The sequence below is a fragment of the Cavia porcellus genome, unplaced genomic scaffold, assembly GCF_034190915.1.
Source record: "Cavia porcellus strain 051 isolate PalLab524CR breed Dunkin Hartley unplaced genomic scaffold, mCavPor4.1 scaffold_9, whole genome shotgun sequence".
In the NCBI taxonomy this organism is placed as follows: Eukaryota; Metazoa; Chordata; class Mammalia; order Rodentia; family Caviidae; genus Cavia; species Cavia porcellus.
Genome location: NW_026947492.1, coordinates 33276767 through 33296346, shown reverse-complemented (window position 1 = coordinate 33296346; position 19580 = coordinate 33276767). Strand labels below are relative to the sequence as shown.

The following is a 19580-nucleotide window of genomic DNA, read 5'->3' as shown; positions in this document are numbered from 1 at the left end:
GAGCATCTGGGTGGACCCTACCTCCAGATCTACTCTGCCTGTGTCTCCCTTTTCAAGTGTATCAAGGCCATCTATATTAGAGATTATAACCAACCTTCTCTGCCTCATTTCTGCTATGCTATTTTTCTGCTTTTCTCCTTCATTCCACTTTCTGTTCCATTCATTGAGGTTTCTCTGCCACTGTTCCTGAAATCCTGGTACTTTTTTTCTCTCTCTAGAATGTTCTTCAGTATTCTCTGTAGGGCTGGATTGGTGGTTGCAAATTCCCCCAGTTCCTCTTTGTCTTGGAAGCATCTTGTTTCTCCATTAATTTCTAGAGACAGTTTTTCAGGGTACATCAATCTGGGCTGGAGGTTATTTTCTTTCAAGGCTCGGAATACTTTGTTCCAAGCTCTTCTTGATTTGATGGTCTGTGTCAAGAAGTCTACTGTGATTTTGATGGGTTTTCCTTTATAGGTGATCTGTTTCTTTTCTCTGACAGCTTTTAATATTCTGTTCTTGTGCTGAATTTCTGGGATCTTGATTATTATATGTCTGGGTGTAGCTCTATTTTGGTTGTAGGTGGCTGGAGTTCTGTATGCCTCATACATCTGCATATTATTTCCTTTTCATATGCTTGGGAAGTTTTCCTTAATTATTTCTGTGAATAGCCTTTGTAGTTCCTTTGTTTGTACCCCTGCTTCTTCATTCACAAAATGAAGAATAAATAAAATTTATTCTTAAATTATATATCCTCTTGCCATCTTCTAGCTTTTGTATTGTTACTGCCTGTTTCCTTGTTATTTTTAAGAGATCTTTCCTTTCATGATCACACATTGCAAACCTATCTTCAAGTTTATAGTCTATCCTTAGTTTCTTTCAAGCAGTTTTGCCAGCTTTCAATGGAGCTTTAAATTTTCTGGTAATCTCTTTGAATCTGCTTTATGTATTCTAGGTTTTCTTAATATTCTTTATTGAACGTTTCTCTCCTTTTTTGTGTGTTCCTCCATTCTTCCATCTATGTCTTCTTGAGAGGTGTTTAGCATTTCTTTTATTAATCTACTTATATCTCACTTTATTTGATTAAATATTTCCCTTTTGAACTCGTCTATGAGGTCCCGAATATATCTCTTTATGTCCACTGATGCTGTGTCTGATATTGCATATTTGCTGCCCTCAGCCTCTTTTGTATTCACCTCTTCTGGATCAGTGTTCTCAAGGATGGGGCATGGGAACTTTTTCTTTCTCTTGTCATGTTTTTGGTGTCTTCCATATAGGTGGGTAGAAGTGGTCTCAGTGCCTTTTCTTATTGGTTATGATTCTTCTAAAGCATGCTGGCTAGGGATTTTTGCCCACTCCAGTTTGCTGTTGGTCACTGAGGTACAAGCAGGAGCAGTGTATGCTGGCCCCTCCCCTCTGAGTCAGCCAACCTGTGGGGGTCTTCACTGCCTTAGTGTGTGCCTCACATAAGGAATTGGTTTGGGACAACTTATTGGGTCCTGGCCAGGGGCATGACCCAGGCCAAGCATATCCCACCAATCTGTTCTGGAAAGGGAGCAACCAACTGAAGTCACTGCTGTTTCTTGCTTCTGCCCATCCTGCCTGATTCCAACATGTCATCCAGTTGGTTGCCCCTTTAGCGTGAGAGGGTTTTATTCCCTGCACTCACCATGGATCAATGCAAGTCCCTTGCTGGCTCCATTTTATATTGGGCTCACCGATCCCTGACTTCAGTGTGACTGCAGCTCCAGTGAGTTGCAGCAGTGGGAGTTCAGGTGGCTGGGTGAGTCATGGTGGCATGAGTTTAGGTACTCCAGTGAGAACATGGTGACCACTAATCTTAGTTGCTCCAATGGTAGTCCTGGGACTGCATGTTTGATCAGCTCTTTTCCCTTTACTTTCTCCTTGGGTCGAGAGGATCCATCTCTCTCTGTCCAGACCTCTCCATGATGTTTTATTCCAGCATCTGAGTTGCTGTCTCAGATCCTCTGAATTCTGCTGCTTACCAATCCACCATCTTTAGCTCCTCCAAGACTGTTACACTTGGATTCCTTAAAATACAGACAAGATTCTACAATCTCATCTATAGGATTATGCCAAAAATAATTCAAATGACTATAATACAGAAGAAAAATACCTTATGGTACACTCATATAATGCTTTATAACATTATTAAGCATCAACACAACTTACACAAGTGTATTTGATATTATTAAATATTACAAAAACAAAATTTAAGAAAAATTTTGAAAAAGGAAATCATTGCATACTTAAGTGCCAAAATGTAAGATGTAAACAGTACATCACAAGGGACAAAGGCTAGACTTGCTTGGAACTAGACAGATAGTTAGGATTTGTATAAGGGACCAGGCATACAGCATTTAAGGAGAAAACATAGCAAGAACAAATACGCAGGGTGAATCTTGGTCTGATGAATAAAACTGTATCAAATCATTGCACAGCCCTAATATCCCCATTAAGATTATGGTTGATACATCCATGATTTGTAATTTCTAGCAGTTAATAGTCACAAATGATCACATCACTGATTAAGTAGCTTTCACAATATTATATGGTCAGATAGGTAACAGTGCTGGAATAGAAATTCAACATGAATAACTCATTTGGTGTTTTTAATTGACCCCTTTGTAATTATGAAGTATTCTCTATATCTGTGTTTCTCCAATAAAACAGAATCATCTCGAGAGCTTGATAAAACACTTCCCAGAGTTGATTCAGTAGTTCTGGCCAAGAGCTAAAATTTGCATTTTTACTAGTTTTCTGACAAGCATAAATTTATGTTAGAGGACTATGAACTGTGCTCTATATTAATCATATGATTCCTTGTTCTGTGTCTAATCCAACTGCTTTAATATTCACTATTTTCATGACTAGTGTTCCCATGGTACACGGTTACCCATCCTATTACTTGTAGCCTATCAATGTCTTTACATTTGAAACAAATGTCTTTTTATTTGCCATTGCAGGCCTGGAAGTGCTAGGCAAATCCTCTAGTACTGAGACAGATCCTTATTACAGTTTAGATCTGGAGTGTCCCCCAGCCCGAATGTGCCCAGTGTTCATAGGTGGAGCTTTTAGAAAGTGATTGGGCTGTGGTGGTGCTGTATTCATCAGCAGACTGATCCATCCTTGAGTTCCTAGCTAAATGTGCTGCTGGGAGCTTGGACCTGGTTGAAGGATTTGCGTTACTGAGGGTGTGCTTTGGAGAGTGCCCCTCCTTTCCCAGCTCCTTCCTTCTCTTTCTGCATCCTGTGTGCAGTGGGTTAAGTGGCTTTCCTCCATCATGCTTCCCACCATGCTTTTCTGCCTTGGAGCCAGTCAATTTTGGATAAAACCATAAACCGAAATAAATCTCTTCTTTAACTTACCAGTGCCAAATATTTTGTCCCAGTGATGGGACTAGTAACTAATACAGCCCCCAACCCTTTAAGTCAATTTCTTATGGATATGAAATTGTTTCAGTCTGACAGTCTCTCTTTCAGTTGCCACGTTTAGGCAATTTATAATAAAATTGTCAATATGAGGGGAGTTAGGTCCATCCTATACCATCTTGTCTGTTGTTTTTTTTTTTTACTTGCCACATCTGTTCCTTCTTCCTCTTTTCATATCTCCTTTTGAAAGACTAGAGTAATTTTTAGTATCAATGTTACTGACTTACTAGTTACATCTATTTTTAGCAGATGATTTTAAAATTATGATTTTTACTTTAGCTCATCAATTTTGCCTTCAAATAGTGTCACAACACATCACATGTAAGAACTTTATGCTTGCATTTCTTTTTCACACGTTTGTGCTATGGTTATGTATTTTACTTGGATGTATATTATCTAAGTAAAACAACTCAAAAATTCATTTTTATTCCTTTGCTTCAGAGATTTAATTATTTTTAGAATAATTGAAGATTTTTAAAAAGCCCAAATCTTTTCTGGCACATGGAGTACATCTATAATGCCAGCACTCCATAGGCTGATACAGGAGGATAGCAAGTTAGAGCCCAGTTTAGGCAAATCACTAGCTTAGGGAAAATCTGTCTGAATGAATAAATGAATAGTAAGGACCAGGATGCAGCTCAGCTGGGAAGGCACTGGGTTAAATCCCCATATAGCAAAAACAAAACAGAAAAAATAGAGTCTAACAAATATGTTAGTGTTGCTGTAAATTAACATTTTTTCCTTTTATTTGAAGAAATTTATTCAATTTTTCATTTGGAACTTGTTTTCTGACATGAATCCTGCAGTTATTTCTCCTGTGAAAGCAGTGTGTTGTTTTTAATTTTTAAGCTATTTTTATAAGATACAGGATTCTAGATTGATGTCTTATTTCACTATATCACTTCATTTTTTTTATCACATTATTTCTGACAATTCTGCAGTCAAGTGTAAAGGCAAGTAATGGAGGTATGAGATTGATGAGTACACATAATTTGCTTTGAAACTCTCTCCAAAAATGTGGAAGCAGGGAGAGGCCAGGATAGTGCTAAGGAAGGGAATAATTAAAGTATATTATATGTATGCACAAATCTACCAAAATGAAACACATTCATTTGTATACCAAATATGTGGGGAAAAAATTCTGCAGTCAGTATATAATCATGGTCTCATCTTTTTTTAACTCTGTCTTTATAACATTTTTATCATGAGTATTCAGTAATCTTCGTAAAATACATGTTGCTGTGGTTTTCTTTAGGCTTATCTTCCTTGACATTGACCTTCTTAAATTTACAGATTTCATCAAATTTGTAAACATTTGGCCATTATCAATTCAGATATTTCTTTTATCATCTGTCTTTTGGGTCAATATTTTAAAGAGTCTTAATTGAAAATCCAAGTAAAATGCAAAACTTTGTAAAGTGGAGTGTCAAGAGTTTTACATTTGCTTGATTTTTTTTTTGATTTTATAAATCTGAAGAGCAGAATCTTAATATCATAAATTCCTGGATCAGAGTACCCAGCTTTGACCTACTGCTCTAAGGCTGTGTAACTCTGAACAAGTTTATTAGCTACATTCCCTTTTTCTGCTTCTTTCCTCCTCTTGCCCTCCTCTTCCGCTCTCCCTTATCCCTGTCCTGTCTCTCTCTCCCCTCATCTTTCCTTTTTCCCCCACAATATGGTCTTTGTAACTGCTTTTTGACCTTAGTGAGTGACTAAATCTGAGATTCCTTAAATTTAGGAGGAAATGTTAGTGGTCCCCTTAGCAAAGGCTTATTGTGGGGGGAAAAAACACACAAAATGCATGCTAAGCACACCACGCAGATTGCTTGGACTGTCTCACAGTAATTTTCTTTATTTCTTTAACACATTTTCCTAATCTTCTGCATTGTGTATGCTATAGAGCTCTTACTAGTATGAATTTGTGGAATGCATCTAGTTTTTAATCTGATTGATGCACTGAAGATCCAAGATACAGTTCAGTCCATTTCCTGTCAAATAATCATTTCTAAAGAGTGGAATGAACTGAAATCAGGGGTTACATGGGGAACACAAAGAGCATGGATAGGGGAGGAGATCCATTCCTAGTGTGAGTGGGTTCTCTTACTTACAATAGTAGGATAACCCTAGAATTGTGTTTGTAAGGAAAAAGACCAAGACATCCCTATAAGAAAAGTTATTCCCTATAGGAAATTAAAGACTGAATTTCCTTCAGATGTTCTTTCTATTTTCCGTCCTGTCTTGTGTAGTTACTCATTGGCATCATGTACAGGATAAAGAAAGCTTTCTTGTCTTGCAACCAAGCATATAGGTGGCCTTACACAAGTGATCAAAAGGAATCTAATTTTTTTCTGTTGTTAATGGTTGTCATGTTTCTGTTCAACCCTTGGTCCAATCATAGAAAGACTTCATTTACAAGTAGGCTCAGATTTATTTTCAAACTACATTGCTTTTCTAGAAAACAATGCATTAAAAACCAAACATTTTGTTTAAAAATTTTATTTGAGCAAAATAATATGTTTAATTTTAGTTAAGACAAAGAAATAATTCCAACTTTTCAGTCTAAAAATGTTAGGAAGCTATCTACACAGAAGTCTCCAAAAAGTGTGCTGTTGGCTTTTGAAGGTATACTGTTGACCTACTTTCAAACTTAATAGAATCAAACAAAACTGATGGGAAGGGTTTACATTTTGTATAATTGTTTCCTTACACAGTCATTAATCTGTGGTTTCTACAGATGCCTTATTTTATGATACATATCACCACGTAGTGGTACTCTGGGCACATAGCATATATACAATAAAAGATTATTAAACTGAAATGAATTGACAAACACCATTGAATACATCATTCCTAACAATCAAACCAGCTATTGCTTTTCAGCCTTTTGGTAACACGACGTAACTTGACATCATATTCAAGTTGGTTAGATCCTTGGAAGAAATAATAGTGTCCTAAAAATGAAAACAAGTAATTTAATTATTCCCTTTTGTATTTCTTTAGAAGAACTAGATCTGTTTTATAGATTGCCTAAATTAGATGAGGCATGATGTAAGAATATAAATGTTGGGAAATTTGGCAGTGTATCTTGCCCCCACAAATCTACCCACTCGCAATCACACCCTGGGTGAAGGACTCAAGAGGTGGCACCCGAGACAGGAGGACACACAGGAGCCTGATGGAGGAAAAGTGATGAAGGAAAAATTTAAAATTTTGATCCACTGAAAAATTTTCTTAGTGTGAATATGATGTTCACAACAAAATTTGAACCTTATCCCACCATCAGTTCCAGTCTAGGAGAGCTTGAAAAGATGGGAAGAACTGGAAAAAAAGGAAGAGACTGCAATATCTAGGAGACTATGACAATCCAGCCTGGCCTGAGCCTCACTGACACATGTCACTGTTCATACTGTGCAGCTCATGTAGTCATAGGAAATTCCAGAGACTCAGAGGCGGGGAAAATAGCAGCAACCACATTTCTTCTGCCTGCCAGCCCAGCCCAGCAGTATGTCACTGGGGGCCTACGCCTTGCCGTTTTCTTCTATCCTATCCTAAGAGAAGCACGGTGTAAGTTTTTCCTCTATGGCCCTGTGGAGAAGAGTCTTGTCCTTTTCTAATTTGAAACCTAACCGTACTCTGACTTCCCAAGCCGGGTGTGGTACTTTGGGACGCTGAAGCAAAAGGATCACATACTCACGCCCAGCCTCAGAAACTTAGTGACGTAGCAAGACCCTATTTCAAAATTTAAAACAATTTTTTAAAGGGTTGGAAATATAGTTCAGTACAAAGGCCCTGGGTTTTAATCCCTAGTTCCATAGATGATAGATAAATAGATAGATGACAGGATAGATAGATAGATAGATAGATAGATAGATAGATAGATAGACAGATAGATAGATGATAGATATTCCAGTGTCTTCATGGTCTCCTAATCTACTTACCTTTGAAGTAGAAGGCTGCGTCAATGGTCGGCCTAACTCCTGAGAAGTGCCTGATAATCAGCTGAGGGTAACCAGGGTCCATGAGCTTTCTCCTTTCATCATACCTAAGCAATGAAACAACCAGCATGAACTCAATCAGAAAGTGGATTTTATTACATGAACTAGAAGCCTAACTTCTGTCCCAAAAGGCTCCTTCCTGGAAGCTTTGATTGTACTGATGAATGTATCCACGAGTTAAATGTTTGCTCATCTGCTTAGAGTCCTTTTAGGACTCCAAACTTAGGCCTCCTGACTCTGGTTAAGTCTTTTGCCATTACCTCTCAGAGCTCCCCCAGTTCTTGGTTCTCTGTTACAGAGCCTGGGACTGAAGGCGACTTGGCACACTTCAGTCCTTTGCTGTCTAAATTATTTGGTTGTCTGTTCCTGACTTCTATTCAAAGCTTTCTACTGAAACAAAATATTTTTTTTTCCTAAATACATAATAAAAGTCAAGGGTTTAAAGAGCCATGGATGCAAAAGATTTTAAACATACATGTTAGAGAGAAATGAAAAATAAACCATTTTACCATATCCAGTCATTTTTCTAAGTTCTTTTTAACTAGTGAGTAAAAGAATTTTGTTTCTCCCTAGGCTTCCAAGTAGCAATGGAATCTGCCTGTTAATCAGCTTAGTTCTCCAAATATCTATTGCTTGTCATGACTGTGTCAATTGTAAGCCCTTGTTTCTGTCTTTTGAGGCAAAGAAAAGTTTTGGCCTAGATACAATCAGGAAAGTAAATACAGATATGGATGAAAATTAAAATGTTAACATTATAAGCCATGAATTGATAGGCTATGAATTACGAGTTTATGAACTCTTTAGAAAATTCCAACTACTAAAATCAAAAATTGTTTTTTATAAGGTGTGGGTACAACTCAGTGGTAGAGTATTTGCTTACCATGCTCAAGACCTAGGGTTTGATCTCCAGGAAAAAATAGTTCTATTACTCAGATTAGGCTAAGGTTGTTGTCAAAGTCATTTCATAATTATGTGGTGTTCAGCTGAAGTTAGGTGCTGAATTTAAATGTTCAAGAATAAACACAGCTGAGAATATAACCTTCTTAGTACATTTTCCTATGCTTCTGTGAGCCATGCAAGCAATCTGGGAAACAGCTGGTTTCCTCAGAAGCAAGTGTAGGGCAATGGTGATGAACCTATGGCACGCATGCAACAGTGGGCTGTTTGTGTCACAGAAAGCTTTCAAAGTTTGCCGTCACTGGTATAGAAGATGCTGTCCTACTTCAAAATTAGACTCTGGATAGAAAACCAGACAACTGCTCAGATGAGCTCCTGGTTCTGCCTGGCCATCTAATTTCTTACTGCCTGGACACCCTATCAAAGCACACTTCCTCACTGTGTTTTCTGGGTCCAGTAATTGTGAAGAGGAGTCTGAAAATTCATCCACTCTCCATGGTGACCGTAGACTACATAATAGACCTCGTGTATCTATACCACTATTTACAATTGTTTCCACTACAATTGATAATATTTTATTTGAAATATTCTTTTACTTTTTAAACACCCCACCCCTTTCCACAGTGTTGGAGATTGAACCCAGTTCTTGCATGCCATGTAAGCACTGCGCCACTCACCTACATCCCCAACCAAAAATGTTTCTTCTTAAAAACACGTTATGTATGATCCCATATATCAGAAACCAAAAGCACAGAGGAGAAAACTAGGTTAACAAATAGCTATTTCATGTCTTTCTTTAGCCTTCTCTCGGGAAAGTCATAGTTCTTGCATAGAAAGACTACTTTCTGAAAGACTCCATTCCCTTCCTGTTTCATGAATCCTAGAGGTCAGATTATCAGTCATGAAAGCTCACCTCCAATATCGATCATCTGCAAAGAAGTAAGTCTTATATGTAACCGGGTTGAAGACAGCTGCATCAATTTTTTTCACATATCGGGGGAAGCCCAGAGAATATATGCTGTTGGGATAGTTTGGCTGTGCTTTTAAATTACTAATTAACCAGTACTTATCATCTGTGAAGACAAAGAAAAGTGGTATGTTAGAATTATATAGACAGAGGAATGTAAAGTACTGACTTACTGAGCATCCCTCTTTTCCCAGAATTTTAAAATGCATTCCTGTACTTGTTTTTCTTGACCAACACCTATCTTCTATGGTTTCACGTCCCCCTGCCCACAGGTATTACTATCTTATATTTTACAAACTTTCTTCAAAAGTGGTGTGTATTTCCTTTGCAGTTAAGCTACTACAACTTAAAGTTCAGAGACATCTTTAATACAATGAGGGGTACTTTTTTGGTCTACATCTAGAAAAAGTAGTAATATTTCCTCAATTCCTTTTTTTCCTTAAAACATATTCAATGGCAAAATTAAACATTGGAATTACCTTTAAAAAGATAAACTTGATTTCTGGCTTCAACTTCATAAGCAGCTTGAATGCCAACTGGCAAGTTTGGCCATAAGGAAGAAATTAAGCCACTTCTGACTTTTGACTCCTCAGGACGCTTCCACCACAAGTACCTGCCATGGAGGACATTTACACAACACATGCTAAATGCTGTTGCAGACTCAAGTTCCTTGATACAAGGATGGTAAAGAACTGTGAACTGGTATAATATTTCTTCCCATTATTTTCACATTCTATTCTATGGATTTCTAGGAGCTCCACAAAGAAAAGGTCTTACTCAACAACATAATGACTTTAACAGACAACTTGATATACTCTGGACTTTGGCATCCAAGGATACAGGGTTCTAATCCGGGCCCACAATCTGTCTGCCAGTTTTCTAACTGGAGAGAAGTATAAGGAGTCCTTCCTACTAAATATTAATCTTCTACACCATCGCCCCATACTTCAGTCTGTTTTTCAAGACACAAATCATCAGATACCCTTGGATTCTCTTCTCTATATTCTTTATATTCAAGAAATACATAGAACCTTTTACATATAGACTTAGCTCCAGACTTTTTATCTATGATTAAAATATTTGAGTTTCTCTGCTTCTTGTCTTCTAACAAATTCATTTTGTGTTTGTATGTGTTTGTGTGTCTGTGCTTGTGTTTTGACATAAGGTCTTGCTAAATTGTTCAGACTGGGGTTGATTTAGGGATCTTCCTGTCTCAGTCACCAAGAATACTTGGATTATAGGTGTGTACCACCATGCATGGCTTGAAAATTATTTTTATGCACCAGTTTTCTAGTTAAAATACAAGCACAGTTAATTGCACTGATTTCCTGATTCAAATCCATCAAAATATTTTCATTGCCTGCTGATACAAGTCCAAGTGCCAACTTATAATTTCTTTTTCTCTGTCTGTCTGTCTCTCTCTCTCTCTCTCTCTCTCTCTCTCTCTCTCTCTCTCTCCTCTCTTTCTGCCTCTCTTACACATGTGCACATGCTAGGGGCAAGCTTTTAATATGAATTAGATATGAAAATGATCCTACCGATCTTTAAAGAAGAAAAATTTATCTCCAATTTTAGTGACAGCATCAAAACTCAAGTTGGGGTCACAGGCAACTGACGTTGTACCATCCGGATGTGGCATTGGTTGGTGTTTATCTGGAGCCCCTGAGAATACATTTCAAGAAGCATTAAGAAAAATCTTTGTATTTTGATCATAGGAGAAAGAAACATTCTTTTAAAAACAATCTATTTCCTAGATGAAAAATGCATCAAAATCAAATTAAATTTTCTATAAAGCTCATTAGAAGCATATGCTAAGAAATTTTCCCATATGATTATAATGTCAGTCATGGAGGCTATTAACTTGATCACTTTAAGTATTTTCCAGTTGAATTATTATCTCTTTGTGCCTTCTTCATTAATATCAGACAGAAAGAACACCAGACTTGAGTTCTTAATCTTGCCACACATTAAGGCACTAGGTCTCATAGGCTCATCAGTGAGAGGAAGATAATATAATAATATTATCTAATCAGATTATTCATGAGAGTGAATAACTGTAGATGGCAAAATGATAAAGAAGTTCAACTCACCATAGAGGGATTGAATACGACGTGTGTCATCAGCAGAGAGGCTAAATGTGTTGGGGTCAAAGTAACCATAGTTGGGAAACATTATGGCGTTTCGATCGCTGGAATGACCAAGTCCCAGGGAGTGGCCAAACTCATGAACAGCAACAAGGAACAGGTTTTTGCCTAAGGGAAAACCACCCCAAAGGGGTTATGCCATGAGACACATGCCATTCGTTTTTAACCTGACACATAAAACTATATGTACCTTGTGATAGTCTGATACTTGTGTACATTGTGCAATGTTCAAATAAAAGTGAATTTACTTATCTCCTCACACATTCATTATTTTGTGGTAAAAATAGTCAAAATTCTTTCCTCTAGCTTTTTGAATGATGCATTACATAGCTGTTATCTATAACTGTACAATAGTGTACCAGAAACTCTTATCTGACTGCTCTTATTCTCCCTCTCCCTAAATCTCTCTGGCCACTGACAACCACCAGTATATTCTGAATTATTAATTAGGTCAGTTTTTCAGATTTCACAATGAGTAAGGTCATGTGGTACCTGTCTTTTGGTACCTGAGTTTTTCACTTAGCATAATGATTGACTTTCAGTTCCATCCATATGACAGGATGTAATTTTTTAGTGACTGAGTATTATTTCCTTTTATGTATCACTTTCTTTACCCATTCACTAGTTGATGGACATGTACATTTCCATTTCTTCTTTGTAATTTTGAAAATAATGATGCCACAACTGACACAGTGAAAGGGAAGCACTTAAGAAGACTTAAAATCCTTTACTTATTTCCCCGTTGTCTTGGATAGGTTTCCCAACTTCAGCATTATTGATGGTATAAATCAGATGATTCTTTGTTGTCAGGGTGGTCCTCTGCTTTACCGATATTTATAAATCTGTGTTTAACAACCTAATGCAAGTACAACCTCCCTCCAGTTTTGACAATGAAAACATGTCAAGCATCCCCCTGGGGACAAAGTTGTTCCTAGTTAAGACTACTGCATTGCCAGACAAGTGCAATGTATTGTGTTGTAGAACTTTTTAGAATAAACCATAGCTTGTGCAAGTAGAGCGATAAACCTACTCTTGGCTCATGATTCCCCATTTCAAAAGATAAAAAAGCAAGAACTGTTATTCTCTCCACCCTGTATAAGACTCTGGGAAAAGTAAACAAAGGTTTTACTGTTTGTCTAAAGCTAAATTTTTCCTCCTCCCAATTCTCCTAACACTTTGCCCAAAACATCATTATTGGTCTTCATTTCCAAACAATGGATTTATGTTTGCATCCTGTTTCTCACCAGATTGCATGCCCAGGGTAAGACTATGCCCATTTCATCTCTGTATTCCAACACTCCATCACTCAACAGCATAACAGAAACTCAATGTCACTGACATAACCATACTTTTAATTTACTGGGTCAAAAAATAGGCTGAAAATGAACATTTTAAGGAAGAAATTTTATAAATAAGTTTGGAAGCATAGACTCTAGTCAAAAATAAATAAAAAAGTAAAAAATAATGCTAAGGGCTAGGAAATATATGTTCCAGCCTCAGCTTTTCCATGAACTAGCCACTACACTTCTCTTGGTCTATCTGTACAGAGCTGTGTTAAATTACTTTTCTAAGATATTTTAGGACTCTAGAACATTCTTTGTACCTAACAAGCACAATTGTCTCATTTCAGATGAATAATTTATGATTCCACATAATGTCAGATAAAACTGAGACACATTTAATATGTCTGGCTGAGGATTTACAGTTTACTAAATACTTAATCCTACATGATTTGATTTGATAATAGAATTTGATGTCTTAGGTTATGTGTCAAACTAAAATAGCCTCTCTAGTAGACATATTATCTATAAGAATATTGGCATGCAGTATGTATAGAATTGGCCAGAAGGAGGAAATTGAATAAACCATATTCTTGACTTTCTCCCTGTTTACTTCCCACATGAGTGAATTTTATAAACTAGAATTTTCAGTAAATAGTTAGGAAGGTTCTGATAGGTTTGAATTTACCCATGCTAGTAATTCACCCAAGTAATAGACTGACTTACTGATGCTCATTTCCACACTATCTGAAACATAGGATACTTAGTTACAGTTAGTAAATGCACACATGCACAGTTAAATAATTTGTTGAACATTCTGAAAAGTTTATGCCAGGACCACACAATACTACATGATGATAATCATTTTTCCATACAGATCTCTAAATTCTGTATAACTTTATTTTTCTGTGTCTCTACAAACCCAAGCAATTATGATATTATATAACGAATCACACACAACAACCTTATCTCATGTATTGGCACTCTGAGAATGAATACTGGTATTTGCCTTTGAGTTTATGGATTTCACTTTCAAAACAAAAATAGCAAGTTTTGCCTCTTTATAAGTTTATACTAATGAACTTGCTTATTGCTCGTGGAGTCCTCATGGATTGACTCTTAGAGATAATTTTTATGCTAATTTAGTCCAAAAGCCTCCGTTTATAAGGATTGAAACTAAAACTCAGATATAAACATTAAATTTTATTTAGAAACATGCTTATGAGCTGAACAGGTTTTTCCATGCTGTATTTTTTTATCAGAATGTTATCTTTCAAAATTAGAACATATTTTAAATTTTGTTTAGTTTTTGTTTGTTCTGTGCTTTTTGCTCCCTACCTTTGAAATTTGTACTCCAGGTTTCTGCTTCATCAAAATGTGCGTCTCCTCCACGACCAATTCCAGGTCCAAAAGCATGAGCTAAGACTCCATCTTGGCCATCAAAAGGATTAAAGTCACCGTGCTCTTTTTAAAAAATGAAATAAAATTAGCTTTTCTGCACATGCTACAAATCATACCAAATTATACGGGTGGAAATCCAAGTTCTTTACCTCCGTAAGCAAAAAATATCATAATGTCAGCCTCGCCTACATTAATCTTTCTGAATTTCAGGGGGGTCACATCACTCCATACTTGAAAAGCTTTTTGAATGGCATCGTCAACATCCTGACGCCTCATGTCTGGAGTGTAATTATTGATTCTTCAAAAGAAAAAGGAGAGAGAAAACATGGAAACCATGAGTTAATTTTGTCTTAATCACAATTTTTAGTTTTGCTACTACCACTGGAGAATGAATCATTTAATAAATTAAGACTCCTGATTTAAAAGAAAAATTGCTACTTTAAGTACAAAACCCTTATTTCTTGGATAGCTTTCTCTACCAAACTGTAACTTAATTTCTCCTTGTAAATTATAGGTCATCTCTGTGAATGACTTATTTTACAGAACATATTTTTTCTCCTATTCCTGGACTGTCAGTCTTATCCAATTTGAATACAAACTTTCGCTTATATCTTACGTTTGATTCATCTTCACTCTCCTTTTATTTGCTGCTTTTTTCTGAACTAACTGGCAAAGCAAACAATTATAACTCTTCCCTAAGTGAACAGTCCTCCCTTCTAAAGATACTACAATCTAACACAGAGACCGTACTAATGACTGAAGCAAGCAAGCGTTTATCTATTTCCAAATAACAGATTACCATCTAACTAGTTCAGCATTCTAGAACTCAGACCAGTGGAAGGTAGAAAAATGCATGGCTTCCTACACCTCCCTTACCTGTAGGTGATAAAATGATGCTTCCACGCCTGCCTCTGGGACAGTGCTCTGAAATCATGCACGTCAGGCACGCCACATCGAGGTTCACTCATCATCTGCAAGGTCAGTCTGTCCAGTTGCCCAGTCACTTTTAGCCCAAAGAACTTCTGCATTTCCTGGATTTTTTCTTCCAAAATGTTTTTACTTAATTTCATTTTTACCATTCGGTCTGTATTTGCTTCAAGGCCATAATACCGTGTCAAATACCTCTGGAAAAAAATTTTATAATGTGTAAGAAAGTTTCTGTTGGGAACTGTTTTTGTATATAACTCATCTGCACACCTATGTTTCTGAGCCAGGTATTTTAACCACCAGTTGTTATTTTCTGGATGGTTATAATGAGAAAGAATTTTTAATTTTCTGGGTTAGCAAATGCATGTTGTAAATCTTTAACAAAATTTGTTCCTGGTAGTCCAGTAGAAAAATTGTCATGATTTTATTACTTCAAACTTGTTTCTACTTAATTGCATCTTCAAGAAATTCATGGAATTCTGAAAATGGCAGAATCTTTATTCTTACAATATTTAAATTGCAATAAAAACCTGTAGCTTGGCTGGAGGTATAGCTCAGTGGTAGAGCCCTGGTTCTTCCATGCCACCCCGGCTGAAAATCAACCAATTATGGACCAAAATTTCTATAAACTGGGACCCAAAATTAACCTTTCCTCTTCAACTTTAGGTGTTAAGTATTTTTATCTCAGCAACAAGAAATAACCAAGATGCTTAACATATGCAAGACCCTGCATTCTGTGGACAAGCACTGCTAAACAAACAGAAAAACAAAACCTCCAAAACTTGACACAGCAAACAACTATGAAAAATTCAAAGATGAAAGAAATGTTGAAAAATAGAACCAGATATAGATTCAGAAAACTGAGGAACAAGAATCCCACAAGCCCATGACTTGGAAGACAGCCCGGGCAATACAGCAAAACTTGCCTGAAAACTAAAATAAGAATGGAACGTAATTTAGAAAATAGAAAATTGAGCTTTTAACTAGATGAAAAACTAATAACTGAAAAATTATATTTAAAAAATGCTTAAGAACTTCTTGTGGTGGTATATGCCTATAATGCTAGCACTTTGGAGACTGGAATACAAGGATCAACAAGAGTTTAAGACCAGGCTGCCATACAGAGTAAGTTCAAGACCAGCCCGAACTTCACAGTGAGACACTGTCTCAGAAAAACCAAAGTAAGCAAAGAAATATAAAAAAAATTTAATGCTTAGGAAAACTAGAAGGAAGTATGCTGAAATTGCCATAGGAGTAATTTGTGTTGAATGACTAACATAAAATATAATAGTAAAAGTGAACCCCAGTTATATTGGATCAGTATTCCTTGGTCAGAATTTTTTAGTAAAAGGGAAAAAACCTCCAATTTCCTAATACTTCTTCAAAGCCAACATTTCTTTTTTACATTTTTCTATGGCAAAGAAAATTTCAATACTAAAAATAGTCTCAATACCAGTTTTCAAATAACATTCTTCAAAATAAAACTAGCAAATATAATAAATACTAAGAACAAAAATCAAGCTAGGTAAATTCTAAGTATCACTACTTACACTGGCTTTTGGATATTCTTTCCCTTCTGTATAATCCTCAAGGGGAACAGTTCCAGATGCAGTGACCTGCAAGACCAGAATCAGCAGAAGAAACTTCATTGCTGCTTCTTCCTCCAGAGTGTCTTAGCTCAATTTACGCTTCCCTTTAAATACAAGTTCCTTAACTGCCCCTATTTATATAATCCATATCCCAGACTATGAAATCCGTGGAGTGACTCACAGCGTATATCATCAGTTGATCTGAAACCCTATGTCTTAGTTACTTTTCTCTCATTCCCGGGACAAAATACCTGACAATCAACAAAGTTAAAGAGGGAAAGGTTTATTTAGCTCTCAGTTTGTCAAGGTTGCAATCCATAATCAGCTGGCTCCAAGGCAAGGTAGCATGATAGAGGGGCAACCATTCATGGCAGTGGAAGATAAAAAAAGTAACGAGAAAAAGGGAGAGAGAGGCCTCTTTTGCTCCCTTATATTGCATGCGGGATACTTGTCCAAGGTCTGGTGTAGCGCTCATACCATCTCTGTGCCCTCCTCTTGCACAAGTTGAGGATGTTTACACAGTGAGAACCCTGGCCCTTTCAAGAGGTCCAGGTTTAACAAGAAGTCTTTGGAAAGCCCTCCTCCCATGACTGCATGAAACTTTGAGGGGACATCCAGACACAAACCATAACACCATGCAAGTAAAAGCATATCTTTATTGAACCAGTTATTGGTCAATTCATGTCTGACCCATCACTCACCTAGACATCTTAGAATATATTTCTTTAAAAAGGTGAGCAAGCTTCTACTTACATTCATTCTATAAAATATGTGCTTGTAAAACAAAAATAAAAGCAAACCCAAGAACCTACACTGTAAAGACAACCTTAAAATATATTTTCACTTAGTATTAATTTTCATTATAATATTTTCCCATATTCATTACAGTATAAATCAGTTTTAAAGTAAACTTTAAAGGACCACATAAACAATTTTTTGCTACAATAGATGAACTCTTTCTAAGCTGAAAAGAGAACTGTGATTAGAACTTTACGTTTAACAAAGGAAAGTTCACAACATCACATACTTTGATGTTTGCTTTGTATGTTGTGCAGTACCTGATTCTATTATTTGAGATCTTTAGTCCTAAAAGCCAATCTCAAAAAAAATCAAAAAAGATATCAGAGGCAAACTTCCCCACCTTTCCAATTGTCTAGAGTTATCAGCATGAAGGTTAACACTGTTCATTCAACTTCAGGTGATAATGAAAAGTTTGCCTCTGGAATCCTTCCATCTCCTCATCAATTCATTTTCCTTCTCCCTTGACCTAATTCTTTTATGAAATCTGCCCCTTGTATCTGAAGTGTTTCAAGACTGAAAACACGTAAGAGTCTACGAATAAACTCCAAGAGCACAAGGACAAAGCAGTGGGGCTACTGAGAGGGGACGTGCTTGTCCAACACTCCTGCGAACCATGCTACAAGTTAGCTACCTCCTCATGTTTCATGGACAACTTAGTGGATAGAGTGGAGGGCATGTAGGATATGTTACACAATAATTTCTGTGACCCACCTCTCCTACCCAGGAGGTATCTTTTTCTAAGCCTTGGACTTCAGAATAATGATTCTGTAGGAAGAAAAGGAGGCTCTGTAATCCTCCCTCTGATTCTACCTCCAAGACCTGCCTTTTCCAAGTTCTGCTATTTAACCTCTTTGACCTTCAGGTGTTTCATTTGAAACACAGATAATGACCTTCACCCCTTTGTTCTTTTGTGATGATTAAGTGAGATAGTGAATTATAAATACTCACATATAGGAGAGTTGTTCACTAATAGTCATTCTCTTCCCTTTGACCTGAGGGGAATATTATGCATTGAGTTTGCAAACAGATGGGCTGTTTATGAAGAAGAAGATATATGGGGAAATTTAATATAATCTTTTCAAACAATAAATATAGTTTGAGAATCATAAGGGGAGCACAACAGAGTTGGGTTAGACAGCAGCAAACAAATTGAGATTTCTTGGAAAATGTGAGAAGGGGTGGTTTTCCAATCTCTGTATCCTGGAATTGAGAACTACCTTGAAGTTAAATTGTGCTCAATAAACATGTAAGTGAATCTAGCTGAAGAATATTAAAAACATCAGTAGTGAATGTCTCAAGCAGAACAATCATTGCTTGGAGGATGTGTCCCTAAGCCTTACTGAAAGCAAGAACTGGTCTAACCCACACCAGAAAATAATCTGGTTTTTAAAAGATTCATAGGAAGTATCTTGAGTGTGTAGGATGTAAAATTCAAAGAAATATAGTTATAAAGAAGTGAAAAAAATGTCCTCATTAGAAACAAATTTTATTTCTCTTTGGGTCATGCCTTACCAAGGGCCCCAAATGAGTCAAGTATGAGGATGAAGGCCACTTGTGCTGCCAGAGGACATCACAGTGGTTATAAACTCAGGTCCTGCAGTCAAGCTGACTTGCTTCAGAATCTTAGCTCCACCACTGTACAAATTAGTAGTCAAGTTCATATCGCTAAAACTAATTTTTTTCATTGGTAAAATCAGAATAATAATTGTTTCCACCTCAAGAGTTGTTACAGACATCGCATTACATAACAAGGAAAGTAGGCTACTGTCCAATATAATTTAAGGGTTCTTTTTTTCTCTTTGGAATTGGGGCCTCAATCTAGGATTCATTGATTACTAGTTTCTTTTACAACTCTGTACTGAAGGCATTTTAAAATATATTGGTATGTCAGTGTGGTGGCTTACACCATGATCCCAGCAGCAGAAGGCTGAGGAAGGATAATCACAAGTTTAAGGCCAGCCTGAGCCACATAGTGCAAGCTCAACTTGGACTGTGTGGTGAGACCTTGCCTGAAAGAAGGAAAGAAAGAAAGAAAGAAAGAAGGAAAGAAAGAAAGAAAGAAAGTAAGAAAGAAAGAAAGAAAGAAAGAAAGAGGAGAGACAAAGAAGGAGATCAAGTACCTAATCTCTCTCTCCCAGAGAAGGAACT

General features: G+C 36.7%; 1 protein-coding gene across 1 annotated transcript; it reads right to left on the bottom strand.

Annotated features, from left to right (window-relative positions):
• Positions 1–5911: 5911 nt before the first annotated feature.
• On the bottom strand, positions 5912–16731 carry Mmp12 (matrix metallopeptidase 12). Its single transcript, XM_013155378.2, has 10 exons — positions 16593–16731; positions 14992–15239; positions 14265–14413; positions 14053–14178; positions 11381–11542; positions 10829–10952; positions 9770–9903; positions 9237–9396; positions 7370–7473; positions 5912–6382 (listed from the first exon to the last, which is right to left on the bottom strand). The coding sequence occupies exons 1-10, from the start codon at positions 16689–16691 to the stop codon at positions 6282–6284; spliced, it is 1407 nt and encodes a 468-aa protein (XP_013010832.1). The 5' UTR covers positions 16692–16731; the 3' UTR covers positions 5912–6281.
• Positions 16732–19580: the final 2849 nt, after the last annotated feature.